The sequence below is a fragment of the Pan paniscus genome, chromosome 10 (genome assembly GCF_029289425.2).
Source record: "Pan paniscus chromosome 10, NHGRI_mPanPan1-v2.0_pri, whole genome shotgun sequence".
NCBI lineage: Eukaryota > Metazoa > Chordata > Mammalia > Primates > Hominidae > Pan > Pan paniscus.
The window spans coordinates 120,034,518-120,055,197 of record NC_073259.2 but is presented as its reverse complement, the minus strand read 5'-3'; the positions used below and the strand labels follow the sequence as shown (position 1 = coordinate 120,055,197).

Genomic DNA, 20,680 nt, shown 5'->3' with positions numbered 1-20,680 from the left:
TTTAATCATATGAAAAACTAATTTCATTGCCTCTATTTTCCACAGCATTTCTTTTTTTAAAAAAAATACTTTAAGTTCTGGCATATGTGTGCAGGACGTGCAGGTTTGTTACATAGGTATACATGTGCCATGGTGGTTTGCTGCACCCATCTACCCATCATCTCCATTAGGTATTTCTCCTAATGCTATCCCTCCCCTAGCCCCCAACCCCCTGACAGGCCCTGGTGTGTGATGTTCCCCTCCCTGTGTCCATGTGTTCTCATTGTCCCACTTATGAGTGAGAACATGTGGTGTTTGGTTTTCTGTTCTTGTGTTAGTTGCTGGGAATGATGGTTTCCAGCTTCATCCATGTCCCTGCAAAGGACATAAACTCATCCCTTTTTATAGCTGCATAGTATTCCATAGTGTATATGAGCCACATTTTCTTTATCCAGTCTATCATTGATGGGCATTTGGGTTGGTTCCAAGCCTTTGCTATTGTGAATAGTGCCACAATAAACATACATGGGCATATGTCTTTATAGTAGAATGATTTCTAATCCTTTGGGTATATACCCAGTAATGGGATTGCTGGGTCAAATGGTATTTCTGGTTCTAGGTCCTTGAGGAATTGCCACACCGTCTTCCACAATGGTTGAACTAATTTACACTCCCACCAACAGTGTAAAAGCATTTCTATTTCTGTTCCTATTTCTCCACATCCTCTCCAGTATCTGTTGTTTCCTGACTTTTTAATGATCCCCATTCTAACTGGGGTGAGATGGTATCTCATTGTGGTTTTGATTTGCATTTCTCTAATGACCAGTGATGATGAGCTTTTTTTCATATGTTTGTTGGCTGCATAATGTCTTCTTTTGAGAAGTGTCTGTTCATATCCTTTGCCCACTTTTTGATGGAGTTATTTTGTTCTTATAAATTTGTTTAAGTTCTTTGTAGATCGTGGCTATTAGCCCTTTGTCAGATGGATAGATTGCAAAAATTTTCTCCCATTCTATAGGCTGCCTGTTCACTCTGATGATAGTTTCTTTTGCTGTGCAGAAGCTCTTTAGTTTAATTAGATCCCATTTGTCAATTTTGGCTTTTGTTGCCATTGATTTTGGTGTTTTAGTCATGATGTCTTTGCCCATGCCTATGTCCTGAATGGTATTGCCTAGGTTTTCTTCTAGGGTTTTTATGGTTTTAAGTCTTATGTTTAAGTCTTTAATCCATCTTGAGTTAATTTTTGTATAAGGTGTAAGGAAGGGGTCCAGTTTCAGTTTTCTGCACATGGCTAGCCAGTTTTTCCAACGCCATTTATTAAATAGGCAATCCTTTCCCCATTGCTTGTTTTTGTCAGGTTTGTCAAAGATCAGATGGTTGTAGATGTGTGGTGTTATTTCTGAGGCCTCTGTTCTGTTCCATTGATCTATATATCTGTTTTGGTACCAGTACCATGCTGTTTTTGTTACTGTAGCTTTGTAGTATAGTTTGAAGTCAGGTGGCATGATGCCTCCAGCTTTGTTCTTTTTGCTTAGGATTGTCTTGGCTATGTGGGCCTTTTTTGGTTCCATATGAAATTTAAAGTAGTTTTTTCTAATTTTGTGAAGAAAGTCAGTGGTAGCTTGATGGGGATAGCATTGAGTCTATAATTACTTTGGTCAGTATGGCCATTTTCATGATATTGATTCTTCCTATCCATGAACATGGAATGTTTTTCCATTTATTTGTGTCCTCTCTTATTTCCTTCAGCAGCAGTTTGTAGTTCTTCTTGAAGAGGTCCTTCACATCCCTTGGAAGTTGTATTCCTAGGTATTTAATTCCTTTTGTAGCAATTGTGAATGGGAGTTCACTCATGCTTTGGCTCTCTGTCTGCTATTGGTGTATAGGAATGCTTGTGATTTTTGCACATTGATTTTGTATCCTGAGACTTTGCTTAAGTTGCTTATCAGCTTAAGGAGATTTTGGGCTGAGACAATGGGGTTTTCTAAATATACAATCATGTCATCTGCAAACAGAGACAATTAGACCTCCTCTTTTCCTATTTGAATATGCTTTATTTCTTTCTCTTGCCTGATTGCCCTGACCAGAACTTCCAATACTATGTTGAATAGGAGTGGTGAGAGAGGGCATCCTTGTCTTGTGCCAGTTTTCAAAGGGAATGCTTCCAGTTTTTGCCCATTCAGTATGATATTGGCTGTGGGTTTGTCATAAATAGCTCTTATTATTTTGAGATATGTTCCATCAATACCTAGTTTATTGAGAGTTTTTAGCATGAAGGGGTGTAGAATTTTGTCAAAGTCCTTTTCTGCATCTATTAATCATGTGGTGTTTGCCATTGGTTCTGTTTATGTGATGGGTTACGTTTATTGATTTGCATTTGTTGATCCAGCCTTGCATCCCAGGGATGAAGCCAACTTGATCATGGTGGATAATCTTTTTAATGTGCTGCTGGATTCAGTTTGACATATTTTGTTGAGGATTTTCGCATCGATGTTCATCAGGGATATTGTCCTGAATTTTTCTTTTTTTGTTGTGTCTCTGCCAGGTTTTTGGTATCAGGATGATGCTGGCCTCATAAAATGAGTTAGGGAGGATTCTCTCTTTTTCTGTTGTTTGAAATAGTTTCAGAAGAAATGGTACCAGCTCCCCTTTGTACCTCTGGTAGAATTTGTCTGTGAATCTGTCTGGTCCTGGACTTTTTCTGGTTGGTAGGCTATTAATTACTGCCTCAATTTCAGAACTTGTTATTGGTCTATTCAGGGATTCAGCTTCTTCCTGGTTTAGTCTTGGGAGGGTGTATGTGTCCAAGAATTTATCCATTTCTTCTAGGTTTTCTAGTTTATTTGCGTAGAGGTGTTTATAGTATTCTCTGATGGTAGTTTGTATTTCTGTGGGATCAGTGGTGATATCCCCTTTATCATTTTTTACTGTGTCTATTTGATTCTTCTCTTCTTCTTTGTTAGTCTGGCTAGTGGTCTATCTATTTTATTAATCTTTTCAAAAAACCAGGTCCTGTATTCATTGATTTTTTTGAAGGGTTTTTCCTGTCTCTATCTCCGTCAGTTTTGCTCTGATCTTAGTTATTTCTTGTGTTCTGCTAGCTTTTGAATTTGTTTGCTCTTGCTTCTCTAGTTCTTTTCATTGTGATATTAGGGTGTTGATTTAAATTTTTCCTGCTTCCTCCTGTGGGCATTTAGTGCTATAAATTTCCCTCTAAACACTGCTTTGGCTGTGTCCCAAAGATTCTGGTACGTTGTGTCTTTGTTCTCATTGGTTTCAAAGAACTTACGTATTGCTTCCTTAATTTCGTTATTTACCCAGTAGTCATTCAGGAGCAGGTTGTTCAGTTTCCATGTAGTTGTGTGGTTTGAGAGAGTTTCTTTTTTTTTTTTTGAGACGGAGTCTTGCTCTGTCGCCCAGGCTGGAGTACAGTGGTGCAATCTCGGCTCACTGCAAGCTCTGCCTCCCGGGTTCACGTCATTCTCCTGCCTCAGCCTTCCGAGTAGCTGGTACTACAGGGGCCCGCCACCACCCCCAGCTAATTTTTTTTGTATTTTTAGTAGAGATGGAGTTTCACCATGTCAGCCAGGGTGGTCTCGATCTCCTGACCTTGTGATCTGCCCGCCTCAGCCTCCCAAAGTGTTGGGATTACAGGCATGAGCCACTGTGCCCGGCCGATTCTGAGTGAGTTTCTTAATCCTGAGTTCTAATTTGATTGCACTGTTGTCTGAGAGACTATTTGTTACGATTTCCGTTCTTTTGCATTTGTGGAGGAGTGTTTTATTTCCAATTATATGGTCAATTTTAGAATAAATGCAATGTGGTGCTGAGAAGAATGTATATTCTGTTGATTTAGGGCAGAGAGTTCTGTGGATGTCTATTAGGTCCGCTTGTTCTAGAGCTGAGTTCAAGTCCTGAATATCCTTGTTAATTTTCTGTCTCGTTGATCTAATATTGACAGTGGGGTATTAAAGTCTCACATTATTGTGTGGCAGTCTAAATCTCTTTGTAGGTCTCTAAGAACTTGCTTTATGAGTCTGGGTGCTCCTGTATTGGGTGCATATATATTTAGGATAGTTAGCTCTTCTTGTTGCATTGATCCCTTTACCATTATGTAATGCCCTTCTTTATCTCTTTTGATCTTTGTTGGTTTGGTTTAAAGTCTGTTTTATCAGAGACTAGGATTGCAACCCCTGCTTTATTTTTTTTGGCTTTGCATTTGCTTGGTAAATATTCCTCCATCCCTTTATTTTGAGCCTATGTGTGTCTTTGCACGTGAGATGGGTCTCCTGAATACAGTACACCAATGGGTCTTGACTCTTTATCCAATTTGCCGGTCTGTGTCTTTTAATTGGGGCATTTAGCCCATTTGCATTTAAGGTTAATATTATCATGTGTGAATTTGATCCTGTCATTATGACGCTAGCTGGTTATTTTACCCATTAGTTGATGCAGTTTCTTCGTAGTGTCGATGGTCTACAATTTGGTACGTTTTTGCAGTGGCTGGTACCAGTTGTTCCTTTCCATGTTTAGTGCTTCCTTCAAGAGCTCTTGTAAGGCAGGCCTGGTGGTGACAAAATCTCTCAGGATTTGCTTGTCTGTAAAGGATTTTATTTATCCTTTGTTTATGAAGCTTAATTTGGCTGGATATGAAATTCTGGGTTGAAAATTCTTTTCTTTAAGAATGTTGAATATTGGCCTCCACTCTCTTCTAGCTTGTAGGGTTTCTGCAGAGAGATCTACTGTTAGTCTGATGGGCTTCCCTTTGTGGGTAACCTGACCTTTCTCTCTGGCTGCCCTTAACATTTTTTCTTTCATTTCAACCTTGGTGAATCTGATGATTTTGTGTCTTGGGGTTGCTCTTCTCGAGGAGTATCTTTGTGGTGGTCTCTGTATTTCCTGAATTTGAATGTTGGCCTGTCTTGCTAGGTTGGGGAAGTTCTCCTGGATAATATCCTGAAGAGTATTTTCCATCTTGGTTCCATTTTCCCCATCACTTTCAGGTACACCAATCAAACGTAGATTTGGTCTTTTCACATAGTCCCATATTTCTTGGAGGCTTTGTTCATTCTTTTTCATTCTTTTTTCTCCAATCTTGTCTTCTCACTTTATTTCATTCAGTTGATCTTCAATCTCTGATATCCTTTCTTCCACTTGATTGATTCAGCTATTGATACTTGTGTATGTTTCACGAAGTTCTTGTGCTGTGTTTTTCAGCTCTATCAGGTCATTTATGTTCTTCTCTAAACTGGTTATTCTAGTTAGCAATTTGTCTAACCTTTTTTCAAGGTTCTTAGCTTCCTTGCATTGGGTTAGAATGTGCTTCTTTAACTCAGAGGAGTTTGTTATTACCCACCTTCTGAAGCCTACTTCTGTCAATTCATCAAACTCATTCTCCATCCAGTTTTGTTCCCTTGCTGGCAAGGAGTTGTGATCCTTTGGAGGAGAAGAGGTGTTTTGGTTTTTGGAATTTTCAGCCTTTTTGTGCTGGTTTCTTCCCATCTTTGTGGAATTTATCTACCTTTGGTCTTTGATGTTGGTGACCTTCGGATGGGGTCTCTGAGTGGGCCTCCTATTTTTTTTTTTTTTTTTTTTTTTTTTAGTATTTATTGATCATTCTTGGGTGTTTCTCAGAGAGGGGGATTTGGCAGGGTCATAGGACAATAGTGGAGGGAAGGTCAGCAGATAAACATGTGAACAAAGGTCTCTGGTTTTCCTAGGCAGAGGGCCCTGCCGCCTTCCGCAGTGTTTGTGTCCCTGGGTAGTTGAGATTAGGGAGTGATGATGACTCTTAACCAGCATGCTGCCTTCAAGCATCTGTTAAACAAAGCACATCTTGCACCGCCCTTAATCCATTTAACCCTTAGTGGACACAGCACATGTTTCAGAGAGCACGGGGTTGGGGGTAAGGTTATAGATTAACAGCATCCCAAGGCAGAAGAATTTTTCCTAGTACAGAACAAAATGGAGTCTCCTATGTCTACTTCTTTCTACACAGACACAATAACAATCTGATCTCTCTTTCTTTTCCCCACATTTCCCCCTTTTCTATTCAACAAAACCGCCATTGTCATCATGGCCCGTTCTCAATGAGCTGTTGGGTACACCTCCCAGACGGGGTGGTGGCCGGGCAGAGGGGCTCCTCACTTCCCAGACGGGGCTGCCGGGCAGAGGGGCCCCCCCACCTCCCGGACGGGGCGGCGGCCAGGCAGAGGGGCTCCTCACTTCCCAGACGGGGCGGCTGGCTGGGCGGGGGCTGCCCCCCACCTCTCGGACGGGGCGGCTGGCCAGGGGGGCGCTGCCCCCCACCTCCTGGACGGGGCGGCTGCCGGGCGGAGACGCTCCTCACTTCCCAGACGGGGCGGCTGCCGGGCGGAGGGGCTCCCCACTTCCCAGATGGGGCGGCTGCCGGGCGGAGGGGCTCCTCACTTCTCAGACAGGGCGGCCAGTCAGAGATGCTCCTCACCTCCCAGACGGGGTGGTGGCAGGGCAGAGACACTCCTCAGTTCCCAGACGGGATCGTGGCCGGGCAGAGGCACTCTTCACATCTCGGACGGGGCGGCGGGGCAGAGGCGCTCCCCACATCCCAGATGATGGGCAGCCAGGCAGAGATGCTCCTCACTTCCTAGATGGGATGACGGCCAGGAAGAGGCACTCCTCACTTCCCAGACTGGGCGGCCGGGCAGAGGGGCTCCTCACATCCCAGACAATGGGTGGCCAGGCAGAGACGCTCCTCACTTCCTAGACGGGGTGGTGGCCGGGAAGAGGCGCTCCTCACTTCCCGGACTGGGCGGCCAGGCAGAGGGGCTCCTCACATCCCAGACGATGGGCAGCCAGGCAGAGACGCTCCTCACTTCCTATACGGGGTGGCAGCTGGGCAGAGGCTGCAATCTTGGGACTTTGGGAGGCCAAGGCAGGTGGCTGGGAGGTGGAGGTTGTAGCGATCCGAGATCACGCCACTGCACTCCAGCCTGGGCATCATTGAGCACTGAGTGAGCGAGACTCCATCTGCAATCCCAGCACTTCAGGAGGCCGAGGCTGGCAGACCACTCGCGGTCAGGAGCTGGAGACCAGCCCAGCCAACACGGCGAAACCCCGTCTCCACCAAAAAATACGAAAACCAGTCAGGTGTGGCGGCGCGCACCTGTAATCCCAGGCACTCGGCAGGCTGAGGCAGGAGAATCAGGCAGGGAGGCTGCAGTGAGCCGAGATGGCGGCAGTATAGTCCAGCCTCGGCTCGGCATCAGAGGGAGACCGTGCAAAGGGGAGAGGAGGACCATGCAAAGGGGAGAGGGAGGGGGAGGGGGAGATGGAGGGGGAGGGGGAGGGGGAGAGGGAGGGGTCCTATTTTTTGATGTTGATGCTATTCTTCTGTTTGTTAGTTCTTAGAGCAATGTCAGGGATCAGCATTAATTTCTGAACTGGCATTTGGAAATTATTACACTAAATGGCTTTTTAATGTGCTTTCCAGGTTTAGGATGCTAAATCTTCAGGACACATGAATATTTTTGTTTTGAGCTTTCCATCTTCCACTGGGGTACACATGGGATACAAATTAGAATGAGATTTGTTCACTTCTTATATTATAACCTTATTATGTGGCTGCAGTTATTGAGTTCCTGTTTGATTCACATAATGAAAAGAGTTTTATAGGAAACCCATAGCTGATCAGAGCAAACTGGATCAGTACAGCTGGAGCACGCTTATGCCACTTCACTGAACTGGAACAGAAGAAATCAATCATTTGCCCATAGCTAGTTTTTAATTCTGGAACTTACCTGAGAAGCAAAGTGAATTTTTGAACTAAGCCATCAGAAATACAGTCATGCATCGTTTAACAACAGCAATACATTCTGAAAATGCATCATTAGGCAATTTCATCATTGTGTGAACATCATAGAGTGCATTTACACAAACCTAGATGATATAGCCTACTATACACCTAAGCTATATGGTATAGCCTACAGCTCCTAGGCTATAAACCTAAACAACATGTTACTGTACTGAATACTATAGGCCATTGTAACACAATGGTAAGCATTTGCATATCTAAACATAGAAAAGGTGTGGTAAAAAATACAGTATTATAATCTTATGTGGCCACTGTCTTATATGCGGTCTGCTGTTGACCGAAATGTTGTTATGCAGTGCATGACTGTAATTTCAGTTTTTGATTAATAGGCTGAGATGTGCTGTTTTCCAAGTACTATTTCTTTTGTGAACTCAGCCAACCAGTAAAAAGATGTTGCAATGCAGGATAACATTTGGATCAGAAGGCTTTGTCTGCACTACAGCATCTGCCTCTGAAAGATGGAATCTGATCCATGGTCAAACCTCAGATTTTTTTATTCCCTTAGATGACTAGCTCTGCACTGAGAGGATTAATTTGGATATATATGATTGTCCTGTAGAATTTTTGGATCAGGAGCAAATTCCATGCTTTCTCCAAAAGCATCTGAGAGGGTTGTTGCACTAAGATTTCTGTTTACCTGCCAGGTCCAACCCGCAGACCCTGGCTGAACAGTGGATGAACAAATGCACTCAGACACAGGGATCTAGTGAAAGAGTGGGCTACGGGACCGGGCCACCCACAGACACCAAGGAGGGTACTGTAAAGAGTCAGCAGCTGCAGCCCTGACAAGCCAGTGCTGCGGGCATTTATTCAGTGTAGATTTAATGACAAAGGCCTTGAGTCAACACATTTGTGGGCAGATGATTAAAAGCCAGGTTCCGAGGCCTATGTAAACTAACTTATCTAGATCAGTTTCTTTACATCTCCTTGTTATCTAACCTAATCTTTCAGGCACTGGATAAGAGAATCTGGCTACCTTCAGCCAAATCTTTTTCCAAAGCTTTTGTAAAACCTTCTGGCCTTCCAAGAAGGTTTGCATCTTTCTACAATTTTTCCCACCACCCTGACTGATCTACGTTTACCAGGAAAACTGCTATGGAAAAACAAGATACAGAAAAAACAATGCCAGACACTGTCCCAGTCAGCCTTTCCATTTAATCTTGGCTATTCTTCTGTATACTTTGATACAAGTTGAAGTGCCATCAGCTATATTTTCTTAGTGAACCGTTTTATTTCCTGGAAGAATGTGCTAGTCAGATATGTTAGAGACACCAGTTTGGGTTGCAAATGACATGAAGTTTAAGGCTTAGAATTAAAGCTGTAGTTTGCAGTCGATCGGACCTGGGTTCAACAGCTGCCAACAGCTTTCACAGCTGTTAGCTCTGTGACTTTTTAAGCAAGTGAACTTCTCTAAGTCTTAGTTTTATCTTGTAAAATAAGAATAATGACAAGGTTCTTAAGAGTTGTTGTGAAGAAGAAATTAGATAACAAATGTAAAGTGCCCTTGATTAGTATAAACTATTATTGTTCTGTTTATTTTTCAAGGTAATATAGAATCTCTCCCTACTTCCTCAAACAGAGGATTCACTTGCAATCCTCTCATTCCTGCACATCCTTACTGATCGATTACTTTCTGCATCTGCCTGGCAATAGAAAACAGGGTCTGCATCTGCCTGGCAATAGAAAACATATTCTCCCATATAGAATTAAATTTTATGATCTTTGCTTGTTAATGTAGTCTCACTCCCTCACTGACCTTTTGGACTTAGTTTGCCTAACTCTAAGGCCTAAATTTTACAGTGGCTATGGGTTTATGTAACATTATTATTGTGATTTTTTAGGATCTTCTAATGGTTCAGATATCAAAGGAGATTAAATTTTTGCTAATCAATAGCAAAAAATAGATTTTTTCAGCTTTATTGGCATGTAATTATTTTTTATTTTTGGTTTTTTAAACATTAAACTAGGGTTAATACTGATGTGTAATTAAATGAAAATATGATAGTATTTTTATGCTTTATTGGAAACTATTTTCTATGATAATCTTGAGCTGCCATCTAGTCAAGATCATTTTACAGAGAATTAGACAACCACATGTTTGTGATAGTTTTAAATGTGTTCTTGTAGAAGAGTGAACTAAGTAAGCTATTGAGGTTGTCAGCCTAAATAACAGAGAGAGAGACTCTAAAAGAAATAGAATTTATTCAGAAGTAAGCACTGCAATGGGAATATGATGGGCATATTCAGGGAGGTAAAGGAAAACAAGGGTTTTTAAAGGAAAAATAAGGAGGATTACGTAATTGTTATCTTTGGATACAAGGATTAACAAGCGTGGCATCAGTCCAAGGTTAGACAGGCAGTTGTTAGGCAGATATCCTTGCATAAGTACTTTTTGTGTGTGTAAGGTTGAAGTGGCCTATGTGCAATGTTGTGATTTTTGCAGGATCTTTTGTGATGGTTCTTATTATCAGGCATACGTGCATGAGAACCTCTGTTCTTGGCCTTCCCTGGCTCCATTTGTCAGGGATTTGACCCGAGTGACTCCATTTTGATTCTGACAATTTTCGCATTTCTCCCCTTTGATCAAGATCTTTTTCTGAAAGCATTGCTGATCAGTCATCCTGGTTGTTTGATTGAAAATTATGTTTGATTGTTTCTTGGTGTCAGGATGGATTTGTCTCAGGTTGTTGGTCTGGTCCCATGTCGAAGGGAGTCATTGGTGACTAGGAGTTAGTGTCAAACTCTTTTAGTCACATTTGAGCAACAAGGGAAGTTTGGAGGGAGTGGCTCACAGGGTAAGTCTACCAGGTGGAGTCTATTGTTAAGTTTAATTTTGCTATTTTGTAAGTGTTGTTATCATCACAAAGTGTTGGGCCAGCATTATTTTGTTAGGAGTTGTACTCTTGTAGAAATTTGGGAAGTAATAGGTACACAGTTAAAAAAATACAAAGTAAAGTTCATAGTAATATGATAATCTCATTTCACATAATAGTTTTGAGCCATGAACCTAGGATTAAAGGCAACCAGTTGAATAAATCAAATGACCATGGGGAATTAGGTGAGACCTTGTATTAGGGTTCTCTAGAGGGACAGAACTAATAGGATAGATGTATATATAAAGGGGAGTTTATTAAGGAGTATTAACTCACATGATCACAAAGTCCCACAATAGGCTGTCTGCAAGCTGAGGAGCAAGGAAGCCAGTCTGAGTCCCAAAGCTGAAGAACTTGGAGTCTGACATTCAAGAAGAGGAAGCATCCAGTACGGGAGAAAGATGTAGGCTGGGAGGCTAAGCCAGGCTAGTCTTTTCAGGTTCTTCTGCCTGTTTTTCATTCTGGCCGCACTGGCAGCTGATTAGATTGTGCCCACCCAGATTAAGGGTGGGTGTGCCTTTCACAGTCCACTGACTCAAATGTTAATCTCCTTTGGCAACACCCTCACAGACACACCCAGGAACAATACTTTGCATCATTCAATCCAATCAAGTTGACACTCAGTATTAACCATCACAGACCTCTTGTATTTATGTGGCCTGCTTTTAAATTATGTGTATATGGGTCTCAGCTTTTCCAGAGGAATTTATCTATCCACACCATGTAGTATTAGTAATATCTTAGACTTTTTGTTATTGTTGTTGTTCAGCTAGTAGATAGCAATCTTATTACTTAGCATTTTATGACTGGGTTGATTTGAAGCAGAGAGAGCCAAGTCAGCAAGTCAGTTGTGTGTGTGTGTTTTTTGTTTTGTTTTGTTTTGAGATGGAATCTCGCTCTGTCACCAGGCTGGAGTGCAGTGGCTCAATCTTGGCTCACTGCAATCTCCATCTTCCAGGTTCAAGTGATTCTCCTGCCTCAGCGTCCCAAGTAGCTGGGATTACAGGCGCATGCCACCACACCCAGCTAATTTTTGTATTTTTAGTAGAAATGGGGTTTCACCATGTTGGCCAACATGGTCTCGATCTCCTGACCTCATGGTCCACCCACCTCAGCCTCTCAAAAGTGCTGGGATTACAGGCATGAGCCACCGCACCTGGCCAAGCCACCGTGCCCAGCCACTAAGTCAGTTTGAAAACTTAGTGCAAGCTGAACAAAAAGTTGTATTGGGATGTTGCTAACATCACCTACTAGGTAGGCTAAAGGATTTTTTTTTCCTTTTTTTTTAACTCTTATTTTAAGTTCAGGGGTACATGGGCAGGTTTGTTATATAGGTAAACTTGTGTCATGGGGGTTTGTTGTACAGATTCATTCATCACCCAGGTTTTAAGCCTAGTATCCATTAGTTATTTTTCCTGATCCTCTCCCTCCTTCCACCCTCCATTCTCTGATAAGCCCCAGTGTGTGTTGTTTCCCTCTATGTGTCCATGTATTCCCATCATTTAGCTCCCACTTATGAGAACATGTGGTATTTGGTTTCCTGTTTCTATGTTAATTTGCTAAGGATCATGGCCACTAGCTCCATCAATGTTCCTGAAAAGGACATGATCTTGTCCTTTTTTATGACTGTATGGTATTCCATGGTATATATGTACCACATTTACTTTATCCAGTCTACCACTGATGGACATTTAGGTTGATTCTGTGTCTTTGCTATTGTGAATAGTGCTGCAGCAAACGTATGTGTGCATGTGTCTTTATGATAAAATGATTTATATTCCTTTGGGCACATACCCAGTAATGGGATTGCTGAGTCGAATGGTATTTCTGTCTTTAGATCTTTGAGGAATCACCACACTGTTTTCCACAATGGTTGAACTAATTTACACTCCTACCAACAGTGTATAAGCATTTCCTTTTCTCTACAACCTCACCAGCATCTGTGGTGTAACCACACCATTCTGACTGGTGTGAGATAATATCTTATTGTGATTTTGATTTGCGTTTGTCTAGTGATCAGTGATGTTGAGCTTTTTTTCATATGCTTGTTGGCTGCATGTATGTCTTCTTTTGAAAAGTATCTGTTCATGTCCTTTGTGCACTTTTTAATGAGGCTTTTTTCTTATAAGTTGATTTTTAAGTTCCTTATAGATGCTAGATATTAGACCTTTGTCAGATGCATAGTTTGCAAGAATTTTCTTTCTTTCTGTAGGTTGTCTGTTTACTCTGTTGGTAATTTCTCTTGCTGTGCAGAAGCTCTTTAGTTTAATTAGATCCCATTTGGCAATTTTTGCATTTTTTGCAATTGCTTTTGACGTCTTTGTCATGAAATCTTTGTCTGTTTCCATGTTCAGAATGGTATTACTTAGGTTGTCTTCCAGGATTTTTATAGTTTTGGGTTTTACATTTAAGTCTTTAATCCATCTTGAGTTAATTTTTATATATGGTGTAAGGAAAGGGTACAGTTTCAATCTTCTGCATACGGCTAGCCAGTTATCCCAGCACCATTTACTGAATAGGGAGTCCTTTCCCCATTGCTTGTTTTTGTCAGCTTCGTCGAAGATCAGATAGTTGTAGATGTGCAGCCTTATTTCTGGGCTCTCTATCCTGTTCTAAAGGATTTTTTTTTTTTTTTTTAAGATCAGGTCTTGTCAAGTGATCTGCAGTGGCTACTGATTGTGAAATTTTAATTACACCAATGTTCTGCCAAGTGAAAGAGGTAGGCATAAGCAAGGAAAAATTAAGAGGCAAGAGTCTCATTATGATGGGGAGTCTTATTCCAATGTTTCTGGGGAAAGATGTCCACAGCATAAAGGCATCAATTTCTCATCTTGGTTTGTAGTTTTTAATGTCTCTGGTTATGGCATTGGGCAGTCCAGTGAACTTTCTGTGTTGCCCATACCCCGGGCACAAGACCCATCTCTTAAAATTTCTTTAGTTTTAGGTTTTTTGGGGGTTTTTTTGTTTTGTTTTGTTTTTGAGAGGGAGTCTCACTGTTGTCACCCAGGCTGGAGTGCAGTGGTGCGATCTTGGCTCACTGAAACCTCTGCCTTCCAGGTTCAAGTGATTCTCCTGCCTCAGCCTCTTGAGTAGCAGGGACTACAGGTGTGCACTACCACGCCCAGCTAATTTTTATACTTTTAGTAGAGACAGGGTTTCACCATGTTGACCAGGCTGATCTTGAACTCCTGACCTCAGGTGATCCACCCGCCTCGGTCTTCCAAAGTGCTGGGATTACAGGCATGAGCCATCACCCTGACCTATTTGGTTTTAGTTTACAGGGTTTTAGGAACAGCATTTCCTGGTTTTAGTAATTTTATGGAAGAAGGTTGGATTGGAGGTACCTAGAAGATTTTAGGATCTAGTCCATTCTATAGGTACATAATAAAAACTTGAAAACAATCCTCAGGGCCACAGTCTAATAACAGGTGTATTACAGATTTTCTTAGAAACATAAGTTTTTTCTTTACCATAATTGCGATTTTTACCAAAGATAATAGAGTAAGACTAAATTGTTTGTAAAATAGTTTAGTTTTATCAAATATTACCTGATCATTAATATAAGTGCAGCAGGAATAGCAACTGACCACACTGTAATTTCAGATTTAAAAAGTTCTTAAGTCTAGGAAGCCAAATGAAGGCAGACTTTAGACTTTGTCCATAGTATCTATGAACAATTTAAATATGACATTCTAGTCAAAACCTTGCTAATATATATAAGCAATGTTTTAAATTGTATTCCATTATAAAAATAGCATATTTTTATTGAACTTGTGGAATCAACTATATTGTTATAAGAATAAGAATACTTATGGGTAGTTTTTTAGTTTTGAAGGGATCAAGTAGGGAGAAAAAGTAAATGATTTTACTTTTCTTTATAAAAGCATATTTTATCAAATTAGTGTAAACTGTAGATAGCTTAAGAGGAAAAGATTTTGTTTTTGTTTTTGTTTTCTTTCTTTTTTGGGGGTGGAGGTCGGGGGAGAGGGCCTTGCCCTATTGCCCAGGTTGGAGCACAGTGGCGCAATCATAGTTCACTGCAACCTCTAACTCCTAAGCTCAAGCAACCCCCGCCACCCCCGCCACCCCACCACCTCAGCCTCCTGAGTAGCTCTGAGTAGCTGGGACTGCAGGTGTGCACCACCATGCCCAGCTAATTTTATTTTATTTTATTTTTTGTAGAGATGAGGTCTTGCTATGTTGTCCAGGCTGGTCTCAAACTCCTAGCCTCAAGTGATCCTCTTGGCTAGGACTACCAAAGTATTGGAATCACAGATGTGAGCTACCATGCCCAGCCATTTTTTAAAAAGAATTTATTGGAACTTTGCAATTTACAAAGCCCCCCTGCCATATAATCACATATGATGTATAAAATTAAAATAAATATATGCATGAGTATATTTGTTTTAAATTTTTAAAAGTTTTAGTTTACTTACTAGTAAATCTGGTAAAATTGTTGCCATTTTTGTTTTGGTGCTTTGATTATTCCCCAAGATACTGCCACTTGTTTTATGTACCAAGTTTGAGATGCTCTAGGTATGCAGGTGGCCTGAATATCTTTTAGCCATCCAACAAAATATTTACTGACTACCTACTATTGATCAAAATATTTACTGAGGACCTACTATTGATTGGCACTGTATGAAGCACTAAGTTCCTGTGGGAAACTAGACATCCTTATTCCTGTCTCTGCCCCTTTTCCTATTCTAGCCCTTTGTTTAGAATGCCCAACCCTCTTCCCCCAACCTATTCAAATTCTATCTGTGAGTCTGTCTTCTCATCTCACCTTACTCTGAACTCCTACGTTTCTCAGAAGACTTGAACTATTTCTTTCCTGGATGGGCACGGTAGCCCTCCCTCAACAGGAGCAGCAAGGTGGCTGAGCAGGGAGGAATATAAGTTTCAAGGCTTCTAGCTGAACTCAGTACTTATATGTAAATTAACCTCTGAGAAAAGGATGTTTTTTACCTTGTACCTGCTAGGCTGGATCTCCCAAATCAGATGAGTGATCCTTGGCCCGACCAGTTTTTAAAATTTGGAAAACAAAACATTTAAGTAAAGAACCAACAGTGTTTTTTCTTTTTCCTGAGTCCCAACAGGAAACAAAAAACAACAAGGTTTTAAAAAATGTATTTGTTTTACCAGCCAAATACTTTAATTCCAAATAAACTTTTAAATAAAAGTCATAAAAACATTACTTTTATGTTATTTAATCTCATGTAACTAATTTGTTGGTTTTATCTTGATTAGCAGTTTTGCAGATTTATTAATTTTTGCATTGGAGTTTTGGAAAATTTGTATTTAGTCCATTAATATTGAAGTTATTAGAAATTTGTATTTAAGAGTACTTGTTAGAGTCTTTTTCATGAATCTGATTGCAGATACCTGTAGGGAAGAATGAAAACAATAGCTGAGGATGATACAACCTTTGAATAACCATGTAAAATCTGGTGAAAGTTTACCATAACCAGACATTCACAATTAAATGTGGTTATTTTTGTGGTATAAAATAGTAATCAGAATTATGACTGATACCATATTAGATTTTAAGAGTTTTGTACAATTTTGGAACATCTATATCAATAACATGCCCATAAAAGTAACTGAAAGTAGATCTAACATCACTTACCTTTTCACAATGTTTTCCATATAATTTGACATCTCAAGTAAGCCTGATTTTGTTTAATATTTCTCTTTTATAAACTTTTGAGAAGTTCTGAGGCCAAATGGAATAACCCAAAGTTAGTTTGAAGTCAGAAAAGACTTAATTTAGAGTCTGATTCTGGGGAAGCCTGTCAAAGATGTTAAAAGGTTTAAAACACTTGCTCAAAACAGGATCACATGTCACTATGAAATAATAATCATTTATTTAACCACAGTGACCATCAAAAGTCTTTAAAAGCAAAAAAAAAAAAAAAAAAAAGTCTTTAAAAGCAAGTACAGAAATTTATGTAGATATAAATTTTTTAACACTTTAATTAAAAACCCAATATAACAGTATGAAACACAGGAAATTATTTTGATTAAATGTAAAATCTTTGGTTTTTTTAGGCCAGTTATCAAGAATTTAGAGAAAAACCTGTAATATGATTTTTTTTTCTTTTTATGGAAAGTTCATTTAGATGACCTGGGAGTCAAATCTGATGAAAAGGTACTTGACTTTAACCCATTTATGCTGGAGGTTGCAGCTTTTTTGAATTGCAGACGTGTGAAAAATCAGACCTTGGGGATGACCTTGAGCAGTAGGATGTAACTTCTACATGCTTAGCATTCCAATAATGGAACACTAGGCATAAATGGGTTTTAATCAGATACTGGAAGAGTATGTGTTCAAGATTATGAGAGTGTACACAGTTTTATAGGAGAAGTAAACAAGAAAACTAGTATCTTAAGCAGGGGTGTTGGGAACAGGCCCCCAAATCCCAAACTGGCCATAAACAAAATCTCTGCAGCACTGTGACATGTTTGTGATGGCCATGACGCCCAAGCTGAAGGTTGTGGGTTTACTGGAATGAGGGCAAGGAACACCTGGCCCACCCAGGGTGGAAAACCACTTAAAGATGTTCCTAAACCACAAACAATAATATCCTGAGTGATCTGCGCCTTAAGGACATGTTCCTGCTGCAGATAACTAGCCAGAGCCCATCTCTTTGTTTCGGCCCATCCGTTTGTTTCCTGTAAGGAATACTTTTAGTTAATCTATAATCTATAGAACTAATGCTTATTACTGGCTTGCTGTCAATAAATATGTGAGTCAAACTCTGTTCAGGGCTCTCAGCTCTGAAGGCTGTCAGCCCCCTGATCCCGCTCCACACTATATTTCTGTGTGTGTGTCTTTAATTCCTCTAGCACCACTGGGTTAGGGTCTCCATGACCAAGCTGGTCTTGGCAAGGGGAATGTATGGATTTTAGAAAAAGTAAAAGCATGTGAAATTGTCTGGTTACATGGAACAATTTTGACAAATCAAGAAAATCCAGGAGTACAGAATCAAGTTATACTAGAGGAAAACATTGTTCTAAACATAAAGCTTCAGTTTAGGAGATGGTTGAAAATTTAAAGAAACAGATTGTGGAATTAAAACATCATAGCTTTGCCTAGCCTAACTTAAACATGCTCAGAACACTTACATTAGCCTACAGTTGGGCAAAACACAAAGCCTATTTTATAATAAAGTGTTGAATATCTCATGTAATTTATTGAATACTGTCCTGAAAGTGAAAAACAGAATGGGTGTATGGGTACATAAAGAAGTACAGTTTCTACTGAATGCATATCTCTTTTATACCATAATAAAGTTGAAAAATTATAAGTTGTACAATTATAAAGTTAGGGACTATCTGTATGAGATTAAGCAGAAGATTCTCATTTGTCTTCCCTATCATAGATTCTTCTTTATGCAAGGTAGTCATTCAATGAATATTTGTGTCTCTGGGAGTTTAACAAAATAAAGATGAGTCCTGAGTCTCTCAAAATAATACAAAGTAGTTAAGATGATAAATTAATAATCATTTATCTTTGCTATTGAAGAATGTTAACATTAATTACAGTTCTTGAGGTTTTTAACAATATCACTTAAGGTGTTACAAAATTTTAAACCTGAAAACTTCAAGAAGGGTCAAATTTAGAATGCTTATGTATCTGCTATGAGGGCTGAAAAAAAATCTAACAGATACAATGACATCCCGGTTCCCTCTACTGGGCGTAAATGAAATTACCTATTTCTTCTTTTTCTTTTTTTTTTTTTTGAGATGGAGTCTAGCTCTGTTGCCCAGGCTGGAGTGCAATGGCTCGATCTTGGCTTACTGCAACCTTCACCTCCTGGGTTCAAGCGATTCTCCTGCCTCAGCCTCCCGAGTAGCTGGGACTACAGGCACACACCACCATGCCTGGCTAATTTTTGTATTTTTAGTAGAGATGGGGGTTTCACCATATTGGCCAGGCTGGTCTCGAACTCCTGACCTTTTCAAGGTTTGCCTGTTTTTTAAAGGCTTGCTTTTTTTTTTTTTAGATGGAGTCTCACTCTGTCGTCCAGGCTGGAGTGCAGTGGCGCGATCTTGTCTCAGTGCAACCTCCATCTCCAGGGCTCAAGTGATTTGCCTGCCTCAGGCTCCAGGGTAGCTGGGATTACAGGCATACACCACCACCCCCACTAATTAGGCTTGCTTTTAAGCCTTGTGAGGGCAGCCTTTTATGTACAGCTAATTTGGTCCCATTACAGAAGCAATACTCTTCTTATGATTATGCCCTGTGTATTCTTCCACTCTGATTGATGAGAAAGCAAACAAACTATTCCTGGCCCTGTGTGAGCTTTAGGGATTGTCCCACCTACTCTTTTCTGAGGATTCTTTCTCTGGTTTTCATGGTTTTCTCTTCCATATACACTGATTAATACTTAACCAAAGACTTGGGGTGACCTCTGCAGCTCTCCTGAGCATTGTCTTACCATATAGCTTCCTCTGCTCCGATACTGTACTTCACAAATTTTAGCTGCCTTGGCCTCCCAAACTGAATTCTGTCGCTCAGCTCACCAAGACAGTGGTCTGTTTGGATTCCCCCTCCTGTACTCACTCTAATTTTTGTATTTATAGTAGAGATGGGGTTTCACCATGTTGGCCAGGATGATCTCGATCTCGACCTCATGATCTGCCCACCACGGCCTCACAAAGTGCTGAGATTACAGGGTGAGCCACTGTGCCCAGCCCTCCTATACTCACTCTTACCAGCTGGTGAGCTGGGGTACTTGATGGACTCGCCTTGCTTTTCTTTTTTCAGGGATTGCTGTTCTCTTCCGCTTGTTGCCTACTGTTTGAAAACTGGATATTTTCATATATTTTATTCAATTTTTAGTTGTTTAAGGCTGGAGGGTAAATTCTATTCCTGTTATCTCATCAAAGCTGGAAGTAGAAATTCCTTCTCTTAGATTTTATCCTACTAGTTCCTTGATATCATCTCAGTTCTTAGGTTCTTCTAAGGATTTTTAAAAAAATATCTTATTCAGCATGTTTAGTTCTTTTGAATGGAAAGTTGATTCAAATAGCTTAGCCTGTCATTACTAGAAGTAGAAATCCTTATTGCCTTTTCAATTAAAAAATAAAATAGAAAAAGATTATATGATATCTTCGTAAAAGTGGGACTATGGGGCAGGTAGAGGTGGATAATGCTGTGGTTCTTTTGAACAGTCCAAAGGATAAAATAAGGAAGCAGGGCATGTTTTAGGTAGGCCTGTTAGAGTTTCAGACTTGGGGCCAGGTGCGATTGCTCACACCTGTAATCCCAGCACTTAGGGAGGCCAAGGCAGGTGGATCACCTGAGGTCAGGAGTTCGAGACCAGCCTGGCCAACATGGTGAAACCCGATCTCTACCAAAAATACAATAAAATTAGCGGGGCGTAGTGGCACGTGCCTGTAATCCCAGCTATTCGGGAGGCTGAGGCAGGAGAATCGCTTGAACCTGGGAGGCAGAGGTTGCAGTGAGCCGAGATTGTGCCATTGCACTCCAGCTTAGGCAACAATAGCGAAAACTCTGTCACATACACACACAAAAAAGAATTTCAGACTTGGTATGGTTTTGCCTGGTATGGACACTAGATGGTACATTACTAATAGACTAGTAGGTAGGATTCTCATAATAGAAAATAATGAAGTATGTTCAAAGAACTTCACCGTGTCAGAGTGAGATAGTTATGATGGGTTGTTTTGATTTTAACCTAGATATTCTACATTTCCTCATTTCTCTACACCGTCAATTACATCTGGTATTTGTACACAGCGCTGAGGATGAAACACACCCAGAGTGGACAGAGCACATCTCCACTGGTAAGTTTTATTCAGGGCTGATAGTTAATAATAGTATGCTAGGCCGGGTGTGGTGACTCCTACCTGTAATCCCAGCAGTTAGGGAGGCTGAGGGGGGCAGATTGCTTATGCCCAGGAATTCGAGGCCAGTCTGGGCAAGTGGTGAAAGCCCATCTCTACA

General features: G+C 40.5%; 1 protein-coding gene across 3 annotated transcripts in view; it reads left to right on the top strand.

Annotated features, from left to right (window-relative positions):
- Positions 1-20,680, top strand: part of TMEM116 (transmembrane protein 116) — an 81,722-nt gene that overhangs the window by 49,283 nt on the left and 11,759 nt on the right. For all 3 annotated transcript variants that reach the window (XM_003832453.6, XM_034934541.4, XM_063593693.1), the window contains one exon: positions 20,416-20,520. In XM_003832453.6, coding sequence (XP_003832501.1) covers positions 20,416-20,520 — 105 coding nt within the window. The remainder of the gene's footprint in view (positions 1-20,415; positions 20,521-20,680) is intronic.